The sequence below is a fragment of the Chiloscyllium punctatum genome, chromosome 29 (assembly GCF_047496795.1).
Source record: "Chiloscyllium punctatum isolate Juve2018m chromosome 29, sChiPun1.3, whole genome shotgun sequence".
NCBI lineage: Eukaryota > Metazoa > Chordata > Chondrichthyes > Orectolobiformes > Hemiscylliidae > Chiloscyllium > Chiloscyllium punctatum.
This window is the reverse complement of record NC_092767.1, coordinates 70,962,538-70,988,342: the sequence shown is the minus strand read 5'-3', so window position 1 is coordinate 70,988,342 and position 25,805 is coordinate 70,962,538. Positions and strand designations below refer to the sequence as shown.

At 43.5% G+C, this 25,805-nt stretch overlaps 1 protein-coding gene across 8 annotated transcripts in view; it reads left to right on the top strand.

The window, feature by feature from the left end:
• npas1 (neuronal PAS domain protein 1) overlaps positions 1-25,805 on the top strand; it is a 442,697-nt gene that overhangs the window by 246,205 nt on the left and 170,687 nt on the right. For all 8 annotated transcript variants that reach the window (XM_072549368.1, XM_072549363.1, XM_072549362.1 and 5 more), the window contains one exon: positions 6,224-6,306. In XM_072549368.1, the coding sequence (XP_072405469.1) occupies positions 6,224-6,306 (83 nt within the window). The remainder of the gene's footprint in view (positions 1-6,223; positions 6,307-25,805) is intronic.

Genomic DNA, 25,805 nt, shown 5'->3' with positions numbered 1-25,805 from the left:
ATTCCTTCTCATCTCAGCCTTAAATTGGTGCCCGTTAATTCTGAGACTATACCTCTGATCCTAAACTCCCCCATGAGGGGAGACATTCACTCAGCATTTACCCATTTTAGGATCCCATACATATCACTGAGATCACCTCTCATTCTTATAAATTCAGCCAACATTTTATTCTAGATTTTTAGTAAGTCCAAATTTCACCATCTACCATGGATGGGATTTGAACTCACATCCCAGAACATTAGACTGGGCTTTAGGGATTACTAGCTCAGTAATATTAACTCCTTTATACCCCGTTTTTGTTTTATTCTCAGTGTGCAGACTAATATTTGTATTCAAAAGTTGAAATATTTGGAAGATTCTGCAACAACAGTAACTTGCAATTGTGTAGCATATTTAACGTAGCAAAATATAGAACATAGAAGAATACAGCGCAGTACAGGCCCTTCGGCCCTCGATGTTGCGCCGATCAAAGCCCACCTAACCTACACTAACCCACTATCCTCCATATACCTATCCAATGCCCGCTTAAATACTCATAAAGAGGGAGAGTCCACCACTGCTACTGGCAGGGCATTCCATGAACTTATGACTCACTGAGTGAAGAACCTACCCCTAACATCAGTCCTATATCTACCACCCCTTAATTTAAAGCTATGCCCCCTTGTAATAGCTGACTCCATACGTGGAAAAAGGTTCTCACTGTCAAAATGTTCTGAGATTCTTCCCAGGAGCATTATCAGACAATATTTAACACCTAGCCACACACCAGGAGTCATTTGGAATGGTGACCAAGAGCTCGGTCGCAGAGAATAGGCTTGAAGGTTCATCCTGAAGGAGGAGGTGGAATTACTGGAGGGAATTCCAGAACTTAGGAAAGCATAGCCGCCAATGGTGGAGCAATGGAAATTGGGTGATGCTCAAGGGACAAATGGGAGGAGTTGAAATATTTGTGAGTGCTGCATGAGGCAACAGGGCTAGAGAGGGGCAAGGCAATGGAGGGATTTTGTCCAGCTCAAGCTTAACCAGTGAGTGACACGATTGAAACAAAACTCTTGTCTTTTGGTAGTGTCCTTCCCCCTGGACTGAGAGAACTTGGTTTATGTCTATATGTCATAGCACCTCTGAACAGATTGATTAGAAAAATAGGTTAAATATATAAAAATTGAAACGAGACTTGCCGGACCCAAGAAGACCAGCTCGATGTTCTATTTATCTGGTAAGATGATGTGATGAAACCAGGCTTCTTTTTTATTATATATTCGCACCACTCTTTCCACTGAGACCTGCCAGTCAATCAATCACTGGAGCGTGACCGGGATACACGATGTTTGTTTGTTTAGTTAGTTGCTAAGAATATTTAAGCAGCGCCGCCTCATCGGGCTGTCGGAGCACGTTCTGTGCAGAAGCTCAGGGCCAGGTTTCAGAGCTACAGCTTGCCTCACGGACAGACCAAGCAGCAGTCTGTGACATTAAGCATTCCGATTGTTTCCGCCACATTTCAAAATGCCTCCTTTGATGAGGTGTTTGTAAGGGGGGGGTGGGGTGGGAGGTGAGACTTGCCAGCTTGCAGCACTTTATCATAGCAGTTAACTATTTGACTGCTTGGGGCATCACCAGAGCACCTGAACCAGTATAACTGAACAGAAACAGGGAGTGTTATAGCGTTCAGAGGGAGGCTGTTCAGTCTGCCATGCCTGCTCCAGCTCATCAAAACGAGCACTACTACCTATTGCCAGTCTCCCGCCTTTTCCCCCATACCCTTGCGCCTCACTTTTGCAGTAATCAAAGTTTCCAGTTAAAGGTGCTCAAATGTTTTGTGGCTCGGTTAATCCAATTGGCTGAATGACTGGGTTTTGATGCATTGGGATGGCAACAGTGAAGGTTCAGTTCCTGCACAGTTAAGGTTATCAAGCAGTTTGCACTTTGCCCCTTGACTGCCCCTTAACCTTTGAGTTAAGCTATGACTGGTTTTCTTACTGATAGGGGTATGGGACTGTGGCAACATCATCTTTATTTATTTTATTTGGAATCTGCAATAAATGGAAACACCTCTGTGTGGCCTACTGAATCCTTTCATAATGTTAGAGACGTCTATCAGGTTTTCACTATGTAGTCTTAAGTTTTCTAGTGAAAAGGTGAAAATCCAATCCAACCTATCTTGTTAAATGTAGTCTCTAGCAAAATAGTTCTCGCCCAAAGAAATTATAATGTTAAAGGGAGGTCTATTGTGGTGTCCAAAAAAAAGCAGGTAATCAAATTGGCAAAATAACAAAATAAACATGAGAAAAGGTTAAGGGAAGACAAGCAAAGGGAATAAGAGCAGACTGGATAATTACTGGGTGTTCTAGGGTGAGTTCTTCAGATCTTCATATAAGCTCAGACACTTTGAGGTTATTTTTAAAAAACATTTAATAATAGAATGTATATGATGGCAGGGCTAAGCTGCGTCATGCTCTGACCTCATTGAGTATACTTAAGACTGAGTTTGATAGGTTCTTGAGGATCAAGGGGATCAAGGTTTACAGGGAGAAAGAGGGAGAATGGGATTGAGAAACTAATTAGCCGTGAAAAGCAGACTCTGGGCTGAATGGCCTAATTTCTCTTCCTATGTCTTATGGACTCATAGCAGAGTACCAGCACATGACCACTGAGATCACTGCAGAAGCTTATCTACCTATTCATTAAACCCTATCTCTACACAGTGGGGGGAATCTGGCTAGCATAGGGTACAATGGACTGAACACTTGTGTCTGCAGCAACTTTTCAGAAGCCATTGCCCTTAAATATTTTTTATTTAAAAGTGATTCTTTATCTATAAGTGGAGTTTATACAGTATTATGGGCCACATTTGTTTGGAGCCACTGTTAGCTCTTTGGCGTTTTGGTCAAAAAAAAGGCCAGCATACCATTTACCTTCTTCACCATCTGCTGCACCTGCATGCTTAGTTTCAGTGACTGTTGTACAAGGACACCTTGGTCTCTTTGTACCTACCCTTCTCCCAATCTCTGCCATTCAAATAATAATCTACATTACTGTTTTTGCTACCAAAAGTAGATGCTTTCACATTTAACCACATTATGCTTCATCTGTCATGCATTTGTCCACTCACTGAACTTCTCTAAGTCATACGGAAGCATTGCTGTATTGTCCTCCTACCCAGCTTTGCGCAATTTTTGATCAGAGGCTATGGGAAGAAAGCGGGAACAGGGGACTGAGTTGCCTGATCAGCCATGATCCTATTTAATGGTGGAGCAGGGTTGAGGGGCTGAACGGCCTACTTTTATTCCTATTTTCTATGCTTTTACATGTCATGTAATGAATTGTGACATTTTAGGCTGGGTATTTCCATGGAGGGGTAGGAAACAAGAGCCGGGACTGCTTTCAGATCTCAAACTTATCGGGGGGAGGGAGTTGGGTAGTACAGCAGGTGCTGCTTGGAATCTTCACAGAGGCAACCACTTAATTGGCCTTGAGATATGCTCCCTGTCAAAATAAGGGTAGAAGGTGGGCTCTCAAAGCTAGAGGGCCAATTAAAGGCCAGCTGACTTGAAAAGAGCAGCAAAAGATGGGGTGGGAAGCGGGGGTGGGGGGGGGGTGGTGGGAGGGAGGTGGGAGGGAGGTGGGATTGACCACAATGGTTCCCTCTCACCAACACTTTGAAGACTTTGAATCAAACAGCCAGACTACTGCTGTGGGCTAGTGTGAGTGGGATGGGGGTGGGGGATGAAAGTTGCTTTGACCATACTCCCACTCAGAGAGGCAGGGAAAGCTCGTACGCTTGTCAGGAGCACTGCCACTCCAGCTGTCCATTGGATGCCTGCCTTCAGGGAGTTAAGGTGCCCCCCCCCAAAGAAAAACTACCATGTCATGTCAGGAAATGGTGGCTGAGAGGAAAATGGCAGTTGGCTTTCTTTAGCATGGTTACCCAGGCTCTTGATGAGCCTCATTTTTCAGATAACCCTATATGAGACAGTTAACCCTGCACAGCCTAAAAGGTCCGTCGGTTGAAATACCTGGTGTTGGTAGCAGGATTGGAGGCAATCACATGACTGACACTGATTTTGTGGGCCCCATGTTTGTCCCTTCTCCCCCTCTTGGTGGATTCTGAAAATCCAGCTGTTAAAGTTGATTGCTTTCCCATCACTCATCACCATGGCAACAGGGATGGGACTTGGCATGGGAGGCTAGATTGTGGGTGTGGGGTGGGGAGCTTGGAATTTACGCCAGAATATCCTGTTTTGCCCCTCTCCAACTCTGCCCAAGAAGATGATTGCTCGAAACATTGTGCTGGGTCTCTGAAAAAAATCAATTATTCATTACTTAGGTTTATATTTTCTAGATTTTCATACAAAACTGTCCTTTGACTTGTTGGTTGTCATTCTTCCAGTTCACCAAATTACTATCTTTTTAAAAATAAACCATGGGATGTGGGTATTGCTTGCTAGGCCAGTATTTTTTACCCATCTCTAATTGCCCAAAGGGCAGTTAAGAATCAACCATATTGCTGTGGGTCTGGAATCACACGTAGAAAAGACCAGATAAAGCTGGCACATTTCCTTTCCTAAAGGACATTAGTGAGCCAGATAAGCTTCCCTGTGGTCAACAATGGTTACATGGTCATCATTAGTCTCTTAATTCCAGATTTATTTTAAAAATTGAATTCACATTCTGTTCTGTGCATGGTGGAAATTAAACTTAGATCCCCTGATCATTACCTAGAGATAATAGTCTTTTTATTACAACTAGGCCATCACGTTTCTTTTATGCACAGCTGTCAACTCGTTGGGATTACCCTGGAGTCTTCACAGCTAGCCCATCAAACTCTGAGATATGGCAATGAGCAAGCCCTGTGAGAGCCATCAGACTGAAGTTGTGCCTTTTTATGAGACCATAAGACATATGAGCAGAAATTAGGCCATTCAGCCCATCGAGTCTACTCCACCATTCAGTCATGCCTGATATGTTTCTCAACCTCTTTCTCCCTGTAACCCTTTATCTCCATAATACTCAAGAACCTATCTATTTCAGTCTTAAATATACTCAATGACCTAGCCTCCACAGCCTTCAGTGGCAATGAATTCCATGGATTCACCCCTCTCTGACTGAAGAAGTTTCTCCTTTTCTCCATTCTAAAAGGTCTTCTCTTTACTCTAAGGATATACCCTCAGGTTCTAGTCTCTCCTACCAATGGAAACATCTTTTTAACATCTACTCTATCCAGGCCATTCAGTATTCTGTATGTTTCAATTAAATCTCCCCTCATCCTTCTCAACTCCATTTCTTTGAGCCCTGAGAAAAACATCAGAGAGGGGGGATGGGGAATGTTGTTTGACTGGCATCCTGTTGACTGACAAAGAGTTAGTCTGCTTTCCAGTTGGCCAGATTGCTGTGCTGTTGGGTGTGCCAACCAAGAAGTGGGAATATGGAGGCAGGGTGTTTGGAGGTCAGAGATCATGGGATGATCCCTTTTGGAATGAGTTCCACCAGGGATAGCAACCTCTACCACTGCATCATTCAACCAAACATTATTAGAAACTTTTATTGCAAGGTTTAGTGCCTTCCATAATTTTGTTTTATTTCATGGGATGTCGGCATCACTGGGCAAGGCCTACATTTGTTCCCCATTCCTAATCATCCTTAAATTGCGAGGCTTATGAGTCATTTCAAAGGGCAGTTCATTGTCAAGCACATTGCTGGTCTGGAGTCACATGCAGACCAGATGAGGTGAGGACAGCAGATTTCCTCTCCCAAACAATCAGTGAACCAGGTAGGCTTCTATAACAATTGATTATTTTCGTGGTCACTATCACTGAAACTAACTTTCAAAATACGTGATGTATTAAGCAAATTTTTATTCCATCAGCTGCTGTGGTGAGATTTGGACTTATGTCCCCAGGGTATAAAGCTGGATCTCTGGTCCAGTGGCACCACCAGTATACCACCGTCTTAACAGTCAGTGTAGGTGATGCGGTCAAATGTCAAGGAGAGCGTTCAATCTTTCAGCCCTAGGGTAAAAATTCAACTGATTGAGCCATAGTTTGAGAGAGACAATGGAAAAATGAGTAGTAATAATAACCCAAGGTGCCCTTACGTCTGGCAGGATCTTCTTCATTATTGATATTCTCCTGGTTGTGGGATTAACAGCAAACTATTAAAATAATGCTGTAAAAATTTGATTTCAGTCTTCTGTCTCTGCATTGATGCTCTTTCATTTTATTTTCAGCAATAGGATCCCAACAGAGGAGAAGTTCCACTTCCTTGGCCATTGAGTTATTTGAACAGCACTTAGGAGGACACATCCTACAGGTAAGACAATATTCTCCTCAAGTCCCACTCCTTTTACCATTCTTTCATAGACTGTCTTTTCAGAGTCAAGGAGAAAGTGAGGACTGCAGATGCTGGAGATCAGAGTCAAAAAGTGTAGCGCTGGAAAAGCACAGCAAGTCAGGCAGCATCCGAGGAGGGCTTAAACCCAAAACATCGACTCTCTTATTTCTCGGATGCTGCCAGACCTGCTGTGCTTTTCCAGTGCCACACTCTTTGACTCATATCAGAGTCAACTACATTGTTGCAGATCAGGAGTCTTATGTAGGCCAGACTAAGTAAGGACAGCAGATTTCCTTCCTTAAAGGACATAGTGGACCAGATGGGTTTTTACAGCAATCAGAGGCAAGTTTGTGAGCAATTGTCACTGAGATTAGTTTTTAATACTGAATTTTTATAATTAGTTGAATTTATTAATTAGAGTTAACCCTGTTGCTGTGGGTCTGGAATCACAGGGGAGCAAAATGGCCTTTACTGGTAAGACTGAGCAGGCTGAGGCTGTTTTCTCAAGCACGTTTCTGATTGGGTCTTATAGAGTAAATGTAGAGAAATTGTTTTCACTGGTTAGAGAATCCACAAATGGGGGCCATGGATTTAAGATAGTCATTAATGAATCAGGAATTCAGGAGAAACAGTCTTCACTCAATGGGGGGAATGTGGATCTCATTACCACAAGACAACAGACAAGAGTGTGTTGAGGTGAATGGCATAGAAAGGGAAGTTAGTAATGTCAGGAGAGAAAAGTGTGCAGAGAGAAATTTTGAGAGATTCTAGTTAAGAACTGACTCATATCCAGCCTGCTCTTGTCCCGAAGACTCTATGTCATAGAGTCATATGGCATGGAAACAGATGTTTCCATCCAACCAGTCCACGCCGATCATGTTCCCAAACCAAGCTAGTCTCACCTGCCTGCACTTGGCCTATATCCCTCCAAATCTTTCTTATTCATGAACTTATCCAAATGTCTTTTAAATATTGTAACTGTATCTGCATCCAGATGTTTCTCTCGAAGTTTATTCCACATATGAACCACTCTTTGTATAAAAAGGTTGTCCCTGTTTTAAGTCTTTCTCCTCCCATCTTAAAAATATGCCATCCAGTTTTGAAACTCCCACCCAGGGAAAAGACCCATGTCATTCACCTTATCTATGCCCCCATGGTTTTATAAACATCAATAAGGTCACCCCTCAATCTTCTATACTCCAATGAAAAATGTCCCAGCATTTACAGTCTACTTTTATATCTCAAACTGTCCATTCCCGGCAACATCCTGGAAAAACTTTTGTGAACCTCTACAATTGTAATGTCCTGAGGAGAAGTTTGGAGAATTCCCATTGCTTTTGCAATGAAACAAGGAAACTTCTGGAATATCTTATAACTGGCTTAACTCTGTTGTTGTTCATGCAGCTGCCCTGCACTGTCAGGACATTAGGTCCCATCATCTTACATTATTGACTTACTGACTGGGGGAGAACTAAAAGTCCATGGAAAATGCAAGACTTCATCATTGAACTTCTAGCCATTTTGGCCATTTCTTCCTTGCTCTGTAAGGGAGGAGCTTTCACTCACCTCTTACATGGCAACAAGGGTCAGGGTCATGAGTGAGGCTCCTGCTCCTCAGGTGGGATGTATGTCAAATTGTCATAGTGGAGGCTGGTAGTCACAGTGAGTAAAGGGAAAGAGACCTCCAAAGGGGTATTTACAGGCCCATAAAAAGTGATCAAGGCCAAGCAAATGAGGTCTTCGCCAGGCAGGAAAATTCCAGGAAAGGCAAGGAAGCTCTAGACTAGACAAATAGTGTTATAGAGAAGGCAGGTTGGTTCCAGGCAGATGAGGGAGCTGTAGGTCAAGCAAGAGAGTTCCAGATCAAGCAAGAACATTCTAGACCAGGCATGGGATCTCCAAATCAAGCACGGGTCTCCTAGATCAGCCAAAGGAGTTATAGGCCAGGTAAGTATCCTAAGCCTCCAAAGAATTTCAACTTTCTTTTTAAAAAATATTGCACAATGGTCCACTTGCTCAGGGCAGTGACAGGGCCATTGATAGAGAGGTGTGAAAATGGGTAACTGGGTGGTGCCCCTTTCCCCATGGATAGGAAGTCACTAGATGTTAATCAATTCTAACCAAGCTGCTTAAATAGTGGTTATGAGACATCAGCTTTCTTTGTGTACAGAGTTTATTGACTATATCAGTCCAACAATTCCCTCCCACAATCCCAGGCAGTTCCCTCTTTACATAATGGAAAAGATATTTTGAATATATTTGTGCAGACACATCATGGGCAGGCAGATTTTGACCTTGGGCAGAAGTAAGACACCATCACCAATCTTTAAGCCCTTTTTGATATCCAGGCACCAGTTAATCAACTATCAGCCTTCAATGAAACCCAAAGGAACTGCAGATGCTATAAATTAGAAACAAAAAAATAAGTTGTTTGAAAAGCTCAGCAAGTCTGGCAGCATCTGTGAAGAGAAATCAAAGTTAATGTTCTAAGGATGGGTCACTGGACCCAAAACATTAACTTTGATTTGTCTTCACAGATGCTGACAGACCTGCTGACCTTTTCCAACAACTTCTGTTTTTGTTCCATCATTTTACCTAGTTGTTGTATCAATACTTGAGACATGCCTGAAGTAGCGCATTGTGCCTGTCTTGCCATTGTCATGCTGGTGTGGTGCCCTCTTGCTGACTCTATTCCCATAGTTGTCAGGGTCATGACCAAATGAATTTCAGAGCCTGTATCTCCCCTCATATTAATCTACCTCACTCATACTGTCACCTTAAAAAGCCCATCTTAACAATTTACCTCGTGCCATATCACTGTTAATGTAGAAATATAATATAGGAAGAGAAATATTGTTGAAAAAAGGAGACATGATGTCAAAGTGCTTATCAAGACAGATGCAAGAATGCCAAATTTCAAAGGGAGCAACAACTTATACTGTGTCACAAAAGGTGTTGATTGATTGGCAAGTCAGCTGCAATTGGTTGAGATCCTGCCATTGAGAATTTAACACGAAACTATTGACCCCAATTTTTATTTAATTCAAACGGCTCAAGTCCTGGACATGTTCCTTTACCCTTCAGAGAACAGGTCCCTGCATGTTGATTTATCAGTTTCTAGTAAGCATAACTAAGCCAAATTACCAGAAGCATTTGATTTGATGGTCTCCAAGACATTATCTGGGCCTCTGGATTAATAATCTTGTGATAACACCACTGGGCCATCACCTTCCCTGTATTTGTGGAAAGCTAGTTAAAGCTGTAACATTCAAATTACACAGAAAATTAAATTTAATTTAGATAAATGAGAGATGCTGCATTTTGGGAAAGCAAACCTTAGCAGGACGTATACATTTAATGGTAAGGTCCCAGGGAGTGTTGCTGAATAAAGAGACCTTGGAGTGCAGATTCATAGCTCCTTGAAAGTAGAGTCGCAGGTAGATAGGATAGTGAAGGGGGCATTTGGTATGCTTTCCTTTATTGGTCAGCGTATTGAGTGCAGGAGTTGGGAGGTCATTTTGCAATTGTACAGGACATTGGTTAGGCCACTTTTTGGAATATTGCGTGCAATTCTGGTCTCCTTTCTATTGGAAGGTGTTGTGAAACTTGAAAGGGTTCAGAAAAGACTTACAAGGATGTTGCCAGGGTTGGAGGACTTGAGCTACAGGGACAAGTTGAATAGGCTAGGGCTGTTTTCCCTGGAGCAGCAGAGGCTGAGGGGTTACGTTATAGAGGTTTATAACATCATGAGGGAAATGGATAGGATAAATAGACAAGGTCTTTTCCCTGGGGTGGGGGAGTCCAGAACTTGAGGGCATGGGTTTAATGTGAGAGGGGAAAGATATAAAAGAGACCTAAGAGGCAACATTTTCACGCAGAGGGTTGTGCATGTGTGGAATGGGCTGCCAGAGGAAGTGGTGAAGGCTAGTACAATTGCAGCATTTAAGAGGCATCTGGATGGGTATATGAACAGGAAGGGTTTTGAGGGATATGGGCCGGGTGCTGGCAGGTGGGTCTAGATTTGGTTGGAATATCTGGGTCGGCATGGGCGAATTGGACCGAAGGGTCTGTTTCCATGCTGTACATCTCTATGGCTCTATGACCAAAATAATAAATATGAAATACTAAAAGAATTCAGTTTAAAGATGACCCCAGTTTCCAATGTAGTAAACATGAGGTTGGCAGGTGGGGTGAGTTTAGTTTGGGATTATGGTGGATTGTTTGGACTGAAGGGTCTGTTTCTGTGCTGTATGACTCTATAAGAAGAAACTATTTCCATTAGAAAGATGCTTGGAAACCAGAGGAAATAGATTTTAAAGTATTTGTCCTAAGTATAGGAGGAGAGTTGAGAAGAATTCGTTTTTGCAGCAATCTCTTACCTGAAAGGGTGGTGGAAAAATGATTGGATGAATATACTAAGGGCAGGATCTTTTGGAGAAGGAGAGAGACCAAAGGCAACTTACATTGCTCATTCAAAGAAGCATCTTAGGAACAAAGGGTTAAATGGCCTCTAGCCGTGCCCTGGAATATAATGTCAACTACATATCAAAATTGTTTTATTGGTTATGGAGATTACAAAAGGTGCTTTATAAATGGAAGTCCTGTTTTTGACTTGAAGACTTCTTACAAAATGAAACAGTTGATAGAAAAATGAAAAGGACAACAAAATATGTGCCTTCCCTTTCATATTGTTTCTTTTCTCCGTACACCTTAACTTCCTCCCTTTCAGCATAGGAGAACTGGGCTATTTTGAATAGGAATATACGTGGTTTGGAGCACAATACAGAGTGGTGACAGTTAATTATCAGGGTAATAAATGGAATAATATCCCAACTAGTCATCAAGAGGGGAAGTGTTTGAATGGACGGAAGTAGTCATTCGAATCAACAGTGAATTGTAAATCAATGCAGACCTCGAGTGTCACGCTGTGAGAGTGCTGCATTGTCCTAGTGCCACCTATAAGATTTTAGATCAGAAAATTATCCCTCAAATCGTTTAAAGAACCCAAAAGAACATGCGTTTATCTAGCACCGTTTATGAATGTGGCATTTTACAATCAATGATGGTCTTTTTGAAAAAAACACGATGGCCAGTTGCTGCACAAAATGGTCCCACAAACAGCAATCAAATAAGGCTGTGTCTGCTAACATCAAGGAGCACATGAGAACTAGGAGCAGGAGTAGTCCATTCCGCCCCTTAAGTCTTCTCTGCCATTTGATACAGCTGTGGCTGGTCTCATCTCAGCCTTAACACCACTTTCCTGGTCACTCTCCATAACCCTTCAATCTGTTACTAATTAAAAATGCGCGCTCGCAGTAGTAGTGATAGCTCATAAACACATTTAAACAAAGACTGACAAATACTTAATAAAGACCTAATAATGAAAGAAAATTAATGTAAGTATATTGGGTAAGAAAAATAAAGTAGAACTTTAATTTTAGTTTAGAACAATTGGTTTAATATTACACATTAAGAAATAGTTGGTGGAGAAGAGGCGCAGTCAGGAATCGTGCATTAAATAAATCATCAGATCATCTGTTTCTGGACAGAGTTCTGAGGAAGAATCATAATGGGCTCGAAATATTAAATCTGTTTCTCTCTCCATGGATGTTACCAGACCTGCTGAGTTTATCTGACAATTTCTGTATTTGTTTCAGATTTCCAGCATCTGCTGTTCTTTATTTTTTGTTACATCTGTTTTAGATGAGGGATAAATGTAGTGAGGGATATAATTTATAAACACTCCAGCCAGTTTGCATATGAACAACATTGTGATAATGGCCCAAGAATCTGTGGTTGTTGTTTGAGTGACAAACCTTGGCAAGGTCACCGAGGAGAGAACATTTCCACTTTACTTTTGAGACTGGGCTTCTTGGAATAATGTCTGCTCCCAAAGCTGGCCCCTCCCAGAGTGCATTCCTCTCTCTGGAGTGGTTCTTTTCTCATGCCACCTTTCAAATTAAAAGTGAGAGTTCTATCCATTGAGCCATGCCTGACACCACTTGGGAGAGATTTTCTGTATGATTTGGGCATTGGATGGTTATTTAGATAGCAATGGTGTTCAGGAATATAATAAAGAGACAGGGGATTAGCACTAGATTATAGAGTTGTTGCACGTTTGATGGGCTGAATGGCTTTCTTCTCCACTAATAATTCTGTGATGACGTGATCCAGAATCCACTATTCACCACCCAGTGAAGGCATATTGCTGTGGGATCTTGCCATGTCCCTGTCAATGACCATGTTTGCCTCCATGACTTCTGAAACTACCTCCTCAGCTATAGACCAAATTGATTTTTTTCTGAGGTGCGGGAGTCCAAAACTAGAGGTCCTAGGTTTAGGGTGAGAGATGAAAAATTTAAAAGGGATCTAAGGGGCAACTTTTCATGTGGAGGGTGGTGTATGTATGGATTGAGCTTCCAGAGGAAGTGGTGGAGGCCGGTACAATTTAAAAGGCATTTGGATGCACATATAAATAGGAGGGGTTTAGAGGGATATGGGCTAAGTGCTGGTAAATGGGACTAGATTAGGTTAGGATATCTGGTTGGCAGGGACAAGTTGGACCGAAGGGTCTATTTCTGTGCTGTACATCTCTGACTCTCCATGCAAAAGGTTCTTTATTATAAATGCAAACACTTCCTACTCACAGGCCAATTCTCACAAAGTAGTAAGCGGACAACAGCAGCAACTTGTATTTATCTAGAGCCTCTAATGCAGTATAACCATTTCCCCAGGCATTTCATCAGCACTGTATCAGACAAATTTGACATAGAGCCAGTTAAGGAGATGTTATAAATAATTGTGCTGGAAATACTCAGTGGGTCCAGCAACATCTGTGGGTGGGAGAAAGAGAGTTCACATTTACAGTTATGACCTTTTGTCAGAACTGATTAGGAGGAATGCTCAAATTGGTAGTTTTAAGGTCTCTTAAAGAGGAAAGATTAGGGAGGGAAATTCCAGAGCTTAGGCCTGAAGAAAAGGCTGAGAAAGATGGGATGTGAAGAACCAAGATGGCAAAGAGACCAGATTTGGAGGAGAGGTCTGTGGGAGACTGCAGAGTTGGGAGTTGGGGTGGAGGCAGGAGAATGGGATGGAGGTGGTGTGAGGATTTGACAATAAGGATGATAACCTTTTACTTGATGTGTTGCCAGGCCAGAAGCCAGTGTAGGAGGAAGTGAGGACTGCAGCTGCTGGAGAATCAGAGTTGAAAAGTGTGGTGCTAGAAAAGCACAGCACGGCGGAATCTAACGAGCAGGAGAGTTAACATTTCAGACATAAGCCCTTCGTCAGGAATATGGAGGAGGAAGGGGGCTGAGAGATAAATAGGGGGCTGGGGGCTTGGGCTGGAGCTGGGGGGAAGGTAGGCAGGAAAGCAATAGGTGGGTGCACTGGAGGTAATTGTGATAGGTTGATGGGGAGGGTGAAGCGGATAGGTGGAAAATGAGATGGACTGGTCAAGAGGACGGTGCCGAATTGGAGGGTTAGATGTGGGATGAGGTGGGGGAAGGGGAGATGTGGAAACTGGTGAAGTCGATGTTGATGCTGTGTGGTCAGAGGGTCCCGAGGTGGAAGATGAGGCATTTATGTTTAGATTAGATTACCTACAGTGCAGAAACAGGGTATTTGGCACACCAAGTCCACACCAACCCTTCGGTTCGTCCTCCAGTTGGCAGGTGGCTTTGATTTGGAGGAATCTGGTGGAAACTTTCCTGCATGTCTACTACATCCATTGCTCTTGATGTGGTCTCCTCTACATCAGGGAGACAAAATGCCAACTCGCGGAGCGGTTCAGGAAACATCTCCGGGATGCATGCACCAAACAACTCCACTGCCCTGTGGCCAACCATTTTAACTCCCCTTCCCATTCCCCTTAGGACATGCACATCCTGGGCCTCCTCCACCACCAAATCAAAGCCAACTGGAGGAAGGATGCCTCATCTTCAGCCTTTGCGACCGTATAACCACACAGCATCAACATTGACTTCACTAGTTTCCAAATATTCACTCCCCTCCACCTTATCCCAGATCCAACCCTCCAACTCGCACCATCCTCTTTATCTGTCCTACCTGTCCATCTTCCTTCCCACTCCTATCTGCTTCACCCTCCCCACCCACCTATCACAATTCTCTCCCACTTGCATCCACCTATAACTTTCCCACCTCCCTTCCCCCAGCTCCATCCCCACCACCCTATATATCTCAGCCCCCCTCCACATTCCTGATTAAACATCGCCTCTCCTACTGCTGAGATTCTGCCTGACCTGCTGTGCTTTTCCAGTGCCACACTTTTTGACTCAGTATAGTTTACAGTAACATAGGGACAAGCCATGGAGGGAAAGGGAATCGCAAAGACCCACCTCCTAAACTGTCTCTTAAACTGTGAATTTCAGGCTCAGCTGTGAGGTCGTATGAAGCCTCCAGAAAGAATGAGGAACAGGATTTAGTGGCAGAATCTGAAGTAAAGCTCCTAAGTTGCACTGGAGGTCTACAGAGGCCTGGTCTTTGCAAAGTTAAACCAGTGCTCGGCAAATTATACCCATTAATCCATTGTCTAACTGAGAGCAGAAACTTGCACATTGACATTTATGTGTGAGCTTCTCTGAATGGAGATGGATTAGGCTAATTAGTGTTGGAGAGTAGTCATTATGATTGTCTTTTTAGGCTGTAGGCTAATTGCGCAGAGTGGCATGTGGAAATAATTCTTAAACTGTAATTCATCAACTACCAAGCATATCCTATGAGTTATTGCCAAATCTATTGTTAGGCTGTAGATATTATAAATGGCTCAATTCTGAAAAATTAACCACAATTGTGTTGGAGTGGTAGAGTGGGGTTCTTTTACATTAAATTTTCACTTGAAGTTTTTCATTTTGAAAAGCCCATTAGCCTTCGTACTGTAAATGGAATCAATCCAGAGCTCAAAGTGAGAGGACAAGGAGCACTGCGTTATCCCCGCAAATGTGAGGTCATCCAGAATGCCACTGTCCACGTCCAACCTGCGCAGTTCACTCTTACGTCTTTTCGGAGGCAATACCTTGGGGTGCTGAGGATGAATTTTGGCCACGCCCTAACTGTGGGTGCTGGACACTGCAGTGGGGTGGGGGTGGGGGATCTGTTAGTGTTTGAAGTATAATGCTTGGGATTTCGCGTGTTCCCTTCATTTCGCCTTCATTCGGGCCTGTCGGAGAAAAGAGCAAAAGGATTGTCTCCTTCACAATTGCTTCTTCTCCACATTGGCTGGTCTCGCCCTAGAGATTCCACGATATGATGCGGATATTGCATTTTCCTGGGCCGGACTTAAGGACATCCTTGGAGCATTCTTCTGCCCCTCCTCGCTAATTTATTGTGACAAAGCTTGAAATGGATGGTGCATTTTGAGATTCACCTGTCAGCTCCAAGTCTGGCAACACCTCGATTTTATGATTCTCAACTCTGTTCATCCCTCCCTCCATTGTCTCATCCCTTCCTACCGGTGAAAAGTTTTGAGTGCCACGATCCTTTTGAAATCCCTGTGCTCTTCCAATTCAGGCCTCGTCCCAGGCGTTGCCCTCTGATGCGCAATATTCAGGCAAGCCTTCTGCTAAATTATTAATAGCAAAATATTGCGGATGCTGGAGATCTGAAACAGATCACAGAATTCTGGAGAAACGAACAGGTCTGGCAGCATCTGTAGAGAGAGAGAATTTTTTTTTATTCATTCATGGGTCTTTCTGGCTAGGTCAGCATGTATTGCCTATCCCTAATTGCTCAGAGGCCACCTCTACCACCCCAGCTCTGCAGTCACATCTAGGCAGAGTTCCTTGTAAAGGGTATTAGTGAACCAGATGGGTTATTCCCTGACACTGGTCAACATTAGACTCTTAATTCTAGATTTTTGTAATTGAAATTAAAGTCCTCCGTTTACCATGGCACGTTTTGAATCTCAGACTGAGGTGCCCAGAACATTTTCTGGGTCTCTGGATTAATAGTTGAGAGTGTGGTGTTGGAAAAACACAGCAGGTCAGGCAGCATCCAAGGAGCAGGAGAATCAACATTTCGGGCATAAGATTTTCATTAGGAGTGAGAGATAAATGGGAGGGGGGGAGTGGGAGGGAAAATGAGGAAACTGATGAAATCCACATTAATCCCAAGAGGTTGGAGGGTTCCGAGCAGGTAAATAGGCGTTCTTGCTTCAGGTGTCGGGTGGTTCGGGTTTGGCGATGAAGGAGGCCCAGCACCTGCATTTCCTTGGCAGAGTGGGAGAGGGAGTTGAAATGTTCGGCCACGGTGTGGTGGGTCGCTTCATGCGTGTGTCCCGGAGATGTTCTCTGAAGCATTCTGCAAGTAGGTATCCTGAATCCCCAATGTAGACCGCACCAGAACAATGGATACAGTAAATGACGTGTGGAAGTGCAGGTGAATCTCTGATGGATGTGGAAGGTTCCTTTGGGGCCTTGGACAGAGGTGAGGGGAGTGGTGGGGGTGGGTGCGGTGTGGGCGCAGGTTTTGCAATTCCTGCGGTGGTAGTGCCGGGCGGGGAGGGTGGGCTGGTTAGGGGCGTGGACCTGACAAGGGAATCCAGACCAAAGGGGTAGCCATGGGCCCCAGCTATGCCTGTCTCTTCATCAGGTATGTGGAACAGTTGATCTTCTGCAGCTACACTGGCACCATTCCCACCTTTTCCTCCACTACATTGATGACTGTATTGGCGCCACCTAGTGCACCCACGAGGAAGTTGAACAGTTCATCAATTTCACCAACACATTCCACCCTGACCTTAAGTTCACCTGGAGCATCTTGGACACCTCTCCTCCCACCCCCACTCCTGGACCTCTCTATCTCTATCAACGGTGACAGACTCAAAACAGACATCTTCTACAAGCCCACCAACTCCCACAGCTACTTGGACTACACCTCCTCCCACCCTGCCTCCTGTAAAAATGCTATCCTTTATTTCCAATTCCTCCAACTCCAGCACATCTGCTCCCAGGAGGGCCAGTTTCACTACAGAACACATCAGATGGCTCCCTCCTTCAAAGGCCGTAATTTCCCCTCCCACGTGGTCGATGATGCCTTCTAGCGCATCTCATCCACTTCCTGCACCTCTGTCCTCAAACCCCGTCCCTCTAACCACAACGAGGACAGAACTTATGGTCCTCACCTTCCATCCACCAACCTCTGGATGCATCGCATCATCTTTTTGCATTTCTGTCATCTACAAACAGACCCCACCACCAGAGATATATTTCCCTCCCCACCCCTATCTGCATTCCATAAAAACCATTCCCTCCATGGCTCCCTTGTCAGATCCACGTCCCCAACCTGCAAAACCTGCGCCCACACCTTCCCCCACTCACCTCCGTCCAAGGCCCCAAAGGAGCCTTCCATATCAGAGATTTACCTGCACTTTCACACATGTCATTTATCCATTGCTCCTGATGCAGTCTCTTTTGCATTGGGGAGACAGGATGCCTACTTTCAGAACACTTCAAAGAATATCTCCGGGACACATGCACGAAGCAACCCCACCGACCCATGGCTGAACACTTTAACTTGCCCTCTCATTCTGCCAAGGACATGCAGATGATGCTGGCCGTCCTCCACCACCAAACCCAAACCACCCAACTCATCTTCCACCTCAGGACCCTCCAACCACATGGGATTAATGTGGATTTCATAAGTTTTCTGATTTCCCCTCTCCCCACCTTATCCCAGATCCATCCTTCCAACTCAGCACCACCCTCATGACCTGTGCTACCTGTCCATCTTCCTTCCCACCTATCCGTTCCTCTCTGACCTATCACCATTACCCCCACCTTCATCTACCTATCATATTCTCAGCTACCTTCCCCCTCCCCCCACTTATCTCTCAGCCTCCGGCTCACAAGCATCATTCCTAATAAAGGGCTTATGCCCGAAGCGTCATTTCTCCTGCTCCTCAGATGCTGCCTGACCTGCTGTGCTTTACCAGCACCACACTCTTGACTCTTGATCTCCAGCATCTGCAGTCCTCACTTTCTCTCTGGATTAATAGTCTAGCAATAATACCAGAAGACCACCACTTCCCCTGCATTAATGCAGAATTTAATGTTTCAAGTCTGATATGACTCTTCTTCAGACCTCATATCACACTTGAAACTTTAACTATTTCTCACTCCACAGATATTGCCAGACCTGCTGAGTTTTTCCAGTGTTCTTGGTATTAGTTCTAGTTCTTAGTTTGCTGTTTGTTAAATTTGTTTTGATGAACTCGTCAGCGCATTTGTATGATTCAAAGTCATCCATGCCCCTATTTCTCACCTCACCTCCACCCAAACTCGGATCTCAAATGGCAAAAGCTCCAGGGGACAACAAAGAGACCATTCTTCAAAGAGACTCTGAAGCTCTCCTTAAAGTGAAGTAGCATTGACTTTTACATTCACTCAGAATGGTGACAACTTGTTCATGGAGCTATGTCATGCTTGGAGATCCAACACCTAATGGTGAGGCATAGCAGCATCATGTCCCACTCACCCTCGCTATATCAGACATCTTTCCCCATGTGTCCACAGATCTGTAAGTTGAGAATCACCCTGCTCAGGCACATGAAAATTCACAACAGAAACTTGTGACCCCCCCCCCACCCCCCCACCATTATCCTTGAGCTGAGGAATGGTCACTGCCAACTACGTATTTAGAATCTAAAGTCTTTGTAGTCAGACCTTCTTTGTTGATGTTGACTGTGGTCTGGTGGAGACTTGCTTAGAGAAATTCAAAAGGCAGACAGCTAGGGAAGATCATGAGAGGGAGGAAAGGGTGGTTGGAGATGGGCAATGATTTGTGAATGAATGCAGAGGTGTTGAAGTGAGTTTTGTGAAGAGAATGGTGGACAGTTCCTGAGAGAAGATGAACCAGCATATAGTCAGCAGCAATTCCCACAGTATATTAATAATTTTAAAAATTTCATAAATCCAATTGCCACACATCATTGGTTCTGATAAGATAAATGACATTGGGCCACAAAAAAAGCACCAAAATAGGCCATCCGGCCCCACTGATCTATGCCAGATTCGTACTCCACACCTCTCCTCCCACCCTACCGCATCTCACCTATCAACATATCCTATTACTTTCTGCCTTGTGATTATCTTACTTTTCATTCATACATCTCGGCTAATGGCTTCAACCACTTATTTTGGAAGCCAGTTTTATATTCTGTCCATTCAGGGGGTGTTTGGAAGTCTCTCCTGAATTTCTATTTTCAAACTAATAGCATTTGCTGTAAGACTGCACTAAAAACCCTTGCATCACCTTGATTTCTGTTAGTTCAGTTGGCTGGATGGATGGTTTGTGATGTAGAGTCTTGCAACATGTCTGTTCGATTCCTGTACTGGGTGAGGTTACCTTGAAGGTTCAGCATTCTCAATTCTCACCCCTTGCCTGAGGTATTTATGACCCTTAGGTTAAAGTCACTGCCTGTTGTCTCTTTCTGATGAGTGAGTGGGACCATGGTGACTAGATTTAATCTTTTTGCACACTCTTTGTTTGTTTTCTTACATGGAGACCAGAACTGTGTTGTATTCCAAGTGTGATCAAAGTAACATCTAACATAAACCTTTATAATTCTTCAACTGACACCCTAATCCAAAGGTGGAGGCGGGTACTACAGATGCTTGAGGTTAGAGTCAAGATTAGAGTCGTGCAGGAAAAACACAGCGGGTCAGGCAGAATCCGAGGAGCAGGAAAATCGATGTTTCAGGCAAAAGCCCCACTTTAATCTTGACCCTAGATCTATAGCACAGCTATGTATGTAGAAACATCCACAGCACATTCATTTATGAAAACTTTACACAGCACCTTGTAGAGTCCCCAACCAGCTGAAATAAGACTACCTCTATCAGTCCTGTGTGTTCATCATCATATCTTTAATCCAATGCTTCTAAATTACAGGGATTACAATACCAGTTACAAGATCATGAGAAGCCCAAATGTCATTGTTGGACAGGTGTTTCAGGGGCTTGTGTGAAAGTGAAAGTTGCCATTGTTCCAGAGAACCATAGACTGCCATCACTTTAGGGAGAAAGTCAGAAGTCACATGACACCAAGTTACAGTCCAACAGGTTTACACTATTTAAAATCACAAGCTTTTGGAGCGCTGCTCCTTTGTCAGGTGAAATGAGAGAGGGAGAGAGGTGTGTCAGGTGGTGAGTTTACCATGGAGTCACCTGCATCAGATGAGATGGGATCCTTGTTATGATGGTACAGGGAATTGAATCCACACTGTTGTTAATACTTGGCATCACAATGCAGGAAACTGAGCTTACAGTCTGTGAGGTGGTGAGGTGCGTCAAATGTTCTTGTTCTGAGTTTTAGTGCTCTTTGAGCCATGCAGATACTGTTCGATATCAACCATGAGTGCGGCCAGACAATTCACATAGTCCAGCTTAAGATGAACACTTTTACAAGGGTCATAGAAGGTGTCCGTTTTGAAGCAACAATGTGGACATTCATCTATTCAGTACAATATTAACAGTCTAACAGTGAGCAGAATCCAGGCTCAAATGGGAAGGAGAAATGTGTGGAATTTCTTCCAGCCTCTGGAAATGCTTCAGCTCCCCTCCGTTTAAGAAGCGAGCGCAGAAACTAAGTATTCTGACATTTCAGTACAGAGTTTGAAGTACATCTTCTTTCAGGGAAAAAAACCCTGTTTTTTGTTTCAGTCTTTCTGTGTCAGAATGCAGCAACAATGAAAATCTCTGAGTGAAGTGAGTGTGCTGGAGACAGCCTTTTGTTTCCTCTGTCTCATGCAGTCATTGGTGTTGTCTCTTGCATATATTGATTTCGACAGTTTTAATGGTTGTTGATCTGTGTTAATAGCTCCTCAGCGATGTAGATTTGTCAAGGACTAGCTTCCCAGTATTAACCTTGCTGTCTGTTTCTGATTAGACAGGCAGTTCTATAGGATTCTCAGCCCTAGCTCTTACTGCATTAAAAAATCATAGAATGGTTACATCCCAGAAGGAGGCCTTTCAGCCTACTAGCTCTGTGCTGACTGTCAGAAACAGTAAAGTTATTTTGTACCATTCATCTGCCTTTTCTCAGTAGCCCTGCAAGTTCTTCCTCTTCAGAGAGTAATTACATTTTCTCTTGAAAGTCATCTCCTCCTCACTCTGTAATCACAACCAGATCCCAGTCACTCACTAAATGAAGAAAATTCTCCACATTGTTGATGCTTAGTTACAGCAGTGTGTACCATCTAAAAGATGCACTGCAGCAACTCACCAATACTCCTCTGACAGCACTATCCAAACCTGTGACCACTGCCCTGTACAAGGACAACGGCAGTAGGTACATGGGAACATCACTCCCTGCAGTTTCCCTCCCAGCCACTCACCATTCCGATTTGGAAATGTTTTATTCACTCGCAGGATATGAACGACGCTGGCAAGGCCAGCATTTTTGCCCATCGCTAGTTGCCCAGAGGGCAGTTAGGAATCAACCATTTTGCTGTGAGTCTGGAATCACTATGTATAGGCCAGACTAGATAAGGATGGCAGTTTTCTTCCCTAAAGGACATTAGTGAACCAGATGGGTTAGTTTCAACAATCGACAATGGATTCACAGTCATCATTAGACTCCTAATTCCAGATTCTTATTGAATTCATATTGTACCATCCGAGTCCCCAGAATAAGACCTGGAGTCTCTGGATTTAAAGTCCAGTGATAATGCCACTAGGCCGTCACCTCCTCTGAGGGGAAATTGTCCTAAGTGGCCTACCCTGTATCCTTAGATCTTTCATTGCCACTGACAAAACCCTTACAGGGTGTGACAAAGTAAAAGCGGAGAGGGTGCTTCCCCCTGCTGAGGTCGGGGGAGGTAAGATGGATCAGAAAGAGCGACACAGTCTTTGGATAATGGGTGTGGCATTGATAATGGAGACAAGGAGGAATTTCTTCATTCAGAGGTGAATCCTTGGAATTCTGTACACTATGATAACTCAATCACTGAGTGTGTTCAAAACAAAAGATTGGTGATCTGGATATTCATGTCATCAAAGGATATGGAGCTAATGGGGAAAATGGTGTTGGTTGATGATCAGCCATGATCTGATTAAATAACAGGTCTGCTTAAGTACTGCTGCTTCTGTTCCATTGATTCTTGGATTTTTTTCTTTCACAGTAAAAAGTAAAGTCACCATAGTTCTGGTGTCTCATTAGAGAGAGATGACTGGTGGTGGTTTAACCTGAGAATCACCAAACCTCAGGTGAGGGGAGAGATTAAGATGGTGGGACTTTCATGGTAACTTCAGCTGGTGTGGAATTTGAACCCTGTCTGTGTCACTCTACATCGCAAACCAACCACCAGCCAACTAAGCTAACCAATCCCTTCCCTTGACAGTAATCATCTGGTTTCTGGATTAGTGGTGCTGGAAGAGCACAGCAGTTCAGGCAGCATCCGAGGAGCAGTTCCTCGGATGCTGCCTGAGCTGCTGTGCTCTTCCAGCACTACTAATCCAGAATCTGGTTTCCAGCATCTGCAGTCATTGTTTTTACCTAGTAATCACCTGGTGTTAAACCTGACCAGGGTTTGAAATCCACGTATAATTTGTGCACTACTATGGGAGAGTGTGTTCCAAATTTCAGTTTCTGACAACTGTGACAGCTTTATGGAAATGGAACATTGGCTGTACAGTATCCCAAATCAGATTGTCTGAAAACTGGTCTTGTCCAAGAACTGGGACGTTTTGTAAATTTTTAAGAGTATAGGTGATATATGATGCAGGTTGTTATCTGCTATGAATGTCCATTAGGACAGCAAGTTGAAGGATATGAATCAGTCCAAGGCCAAACTGTTGTGGAGAATAGAACAATGCCTTCATTTAATGCCACAGACTAAGGCTGTTTTGTACCCCTTTTGACTTGCAAGACTTCAAATTTGGAACAGGAGTAGGCCGTTGGTCTCTTGAACCATTTTGTAGATCATGGCTGATCTGATTATAGACTCAACTCCATTTTCCCATCGACTCCAATAATCATTGACTCCCTTGTCAATCAAGAATTTGTCCAACTTAGTCTTAAAAATACTCAATGACCCAGCCTCCACCGTTGTCTGGGGAAGAGAGTTCCAAACACACAATCCTCTTGAGAGAAAATATTTCTCTTCATCTCTGTCTTCAATGAGAAACTCTTAGTTTTAAACTGCATCCCCTAATACTAGACACTTTCACAAGGGAAACTATCGTCACAGCGTGCATCCTCAGGATTGAGCAGAGGATAGGTGTAGATTTAAATTACTTCGGTTAATTCAGGCGACAAAGTTGTCGAGCACCGTTCTTGAGTATTAAATCCATGCACCCATTGACTAAGAAATACTGGGGAATACCTCTTTACGTTTGACACAAAGTGCCTGACATGAAAATGATTTGTGTGCAGAAAGCAAATGTAACATGTTACAATGTTTGCTGAAGCTGACACTGCCAGAACTAAAATCTGGGGAGCTACAAAATTCAGCAGGGTTTCCTTCCCCTGAGGGTGCTGGATTTAGGATATCGTGCACGTGACGTGCTTTTGACTGTCCTGAGGGTCGCAAAATTTTTGCTTTTCTTTCTTTCTGTCCGTTGCTCTTATCTTCTAACAGCAGCAGCCCTCCCACCCCCTGCCTTCTGAAGGAAACACAAATGACAGTTTCCGTCTGACGCTAAGGAGTGTTTGAGCCCAAACCAAAGCTGACACTAACCCGGCACAAAAGCCCATAAATGTACCCCTTCTCCACCCTGGTTAACTGGATTGAAAACATTGATTTAGTAAGTTCTTTGAAGAGACTCTCCTGATTGACATTCCAAATAGGGATCTGCGATTGATTTTGATAAAGAGTAAAATCTCCCATTCTCGCAACACCTTCATCCTCCTTTATCCCCTGGGGTTCTGTTAAATCAAGCAGATGTTTTAATAGGCACAGGAGGAGGCAATCATCGGAATTTGATCGTAAAATGGGTCAACGGTGGGATTCCATTTTCAAAGTGCTTGCTTGCTAATCATTGCTACTCAGGGGTTTATGCTGAAACCGTGGCAGATTGGGCCTTGGATATCTAAGCTCCTGTGAATTTTCATTTTGAATCAAAACCTGCAAAACAGCAGCTCTTGCACAAACAGAATATAGAAATGTATATGGCACAGAAGAAGCTACTCATCCCTCACGTAAATGCTGGCTGAGAAAATGCTGACTAGTCTTATCCCATCTTCAAGTTTTTGTTCTGTATCCTGTGGATGGTTTAGTCTTGGGCTTGGTGGACAGTACTCTATTCATAGTTCCAGATTCAAGTCTCACTCGTCAGACTTAATTGCACAAATTCAGGGGCATCTATGAGTGCAGTGCTGAGGGGGTGTTGCTCTGACAGTGGTTTTAGGTGAAGCATTAAACTAAAGCCTCATCTGCCTACTTGAATGGATGTACAAGATCCCATGCCATTATTCTCATGCAGAGGATGTCTGCTCACTTTTCTGGATAATGTTTATCCTTTATTCGATGACTCTAAAACAGATGATCTGGTCATTGTCACATTGCTGTGTGGGAGCTTGCTGTGAATGAATTGGGTGTTGTGTTTCTTACAGTACAACTGCATTATGTAAGTAGCTGTGAAGTACTTTCAGCTGCCTAGTGGCCAAGGAAAACTCTGTATAAATGCACTACCTTATTTCAAGCGGATATCTTTTTTAAAAAAAAATTGATGAGAGTTTCTTCCTGAGTTGCGATTTACATTGCAGGAGTGCACAGACTTTCTCTTATCTCACTGCTGCAAAGGTCACAATGTATAGTTAATCTTTTTACAACTTTCTGATGTGATCAATCGTACTTTGAAGACACAAGTAGTTATTGTGGTACTGTTCCTACCTTTAAGCCAGGAGGTCCGTGTTCAATTTCCACCTGCTTCAGAGCTGTGTCATAACATGTCTGAACATGTTGGTTAGATAATATCCAAAATAAAAAAGCAAACAGACACACTTTTCACACACACATACTTATGGATGTCCACACACTTACAAACATGTACAATCATAGGTATACACACACACACAGACTCTCACACACACACTTAGGTTGCACACACTCACAAATGCACACAAACACGGACCATCATAGATGCACACATACACTCTTTCTGGCACACAGGCAATCATAAATGCACACACATTCACAGACATGTACACAAACAAACAGAGGAAATAAGACAGATTTCTCTCTGCAGATTTCCTGAAACAAACACATTTGTCTAATAAATCTTAGTCCTTAAAGGCAAAAAGGGAAAGATTTTAGATATTCAAATGGCTGGCTATCTGGCAAGCTGGCACACAAAGACAGAGATCGCTGAACACATGTTGTTGGGCACCCTTGCAGACATTCAGGAAATATTGACCATTTCTTTCAGAGGTTTCTCCTGCAAGAGAAGCTGGACCAGGCTCCAGGGATCACATTGGAACCATAACACACATTCTTTTCCAGAAATAGGAGTGCTAAACTG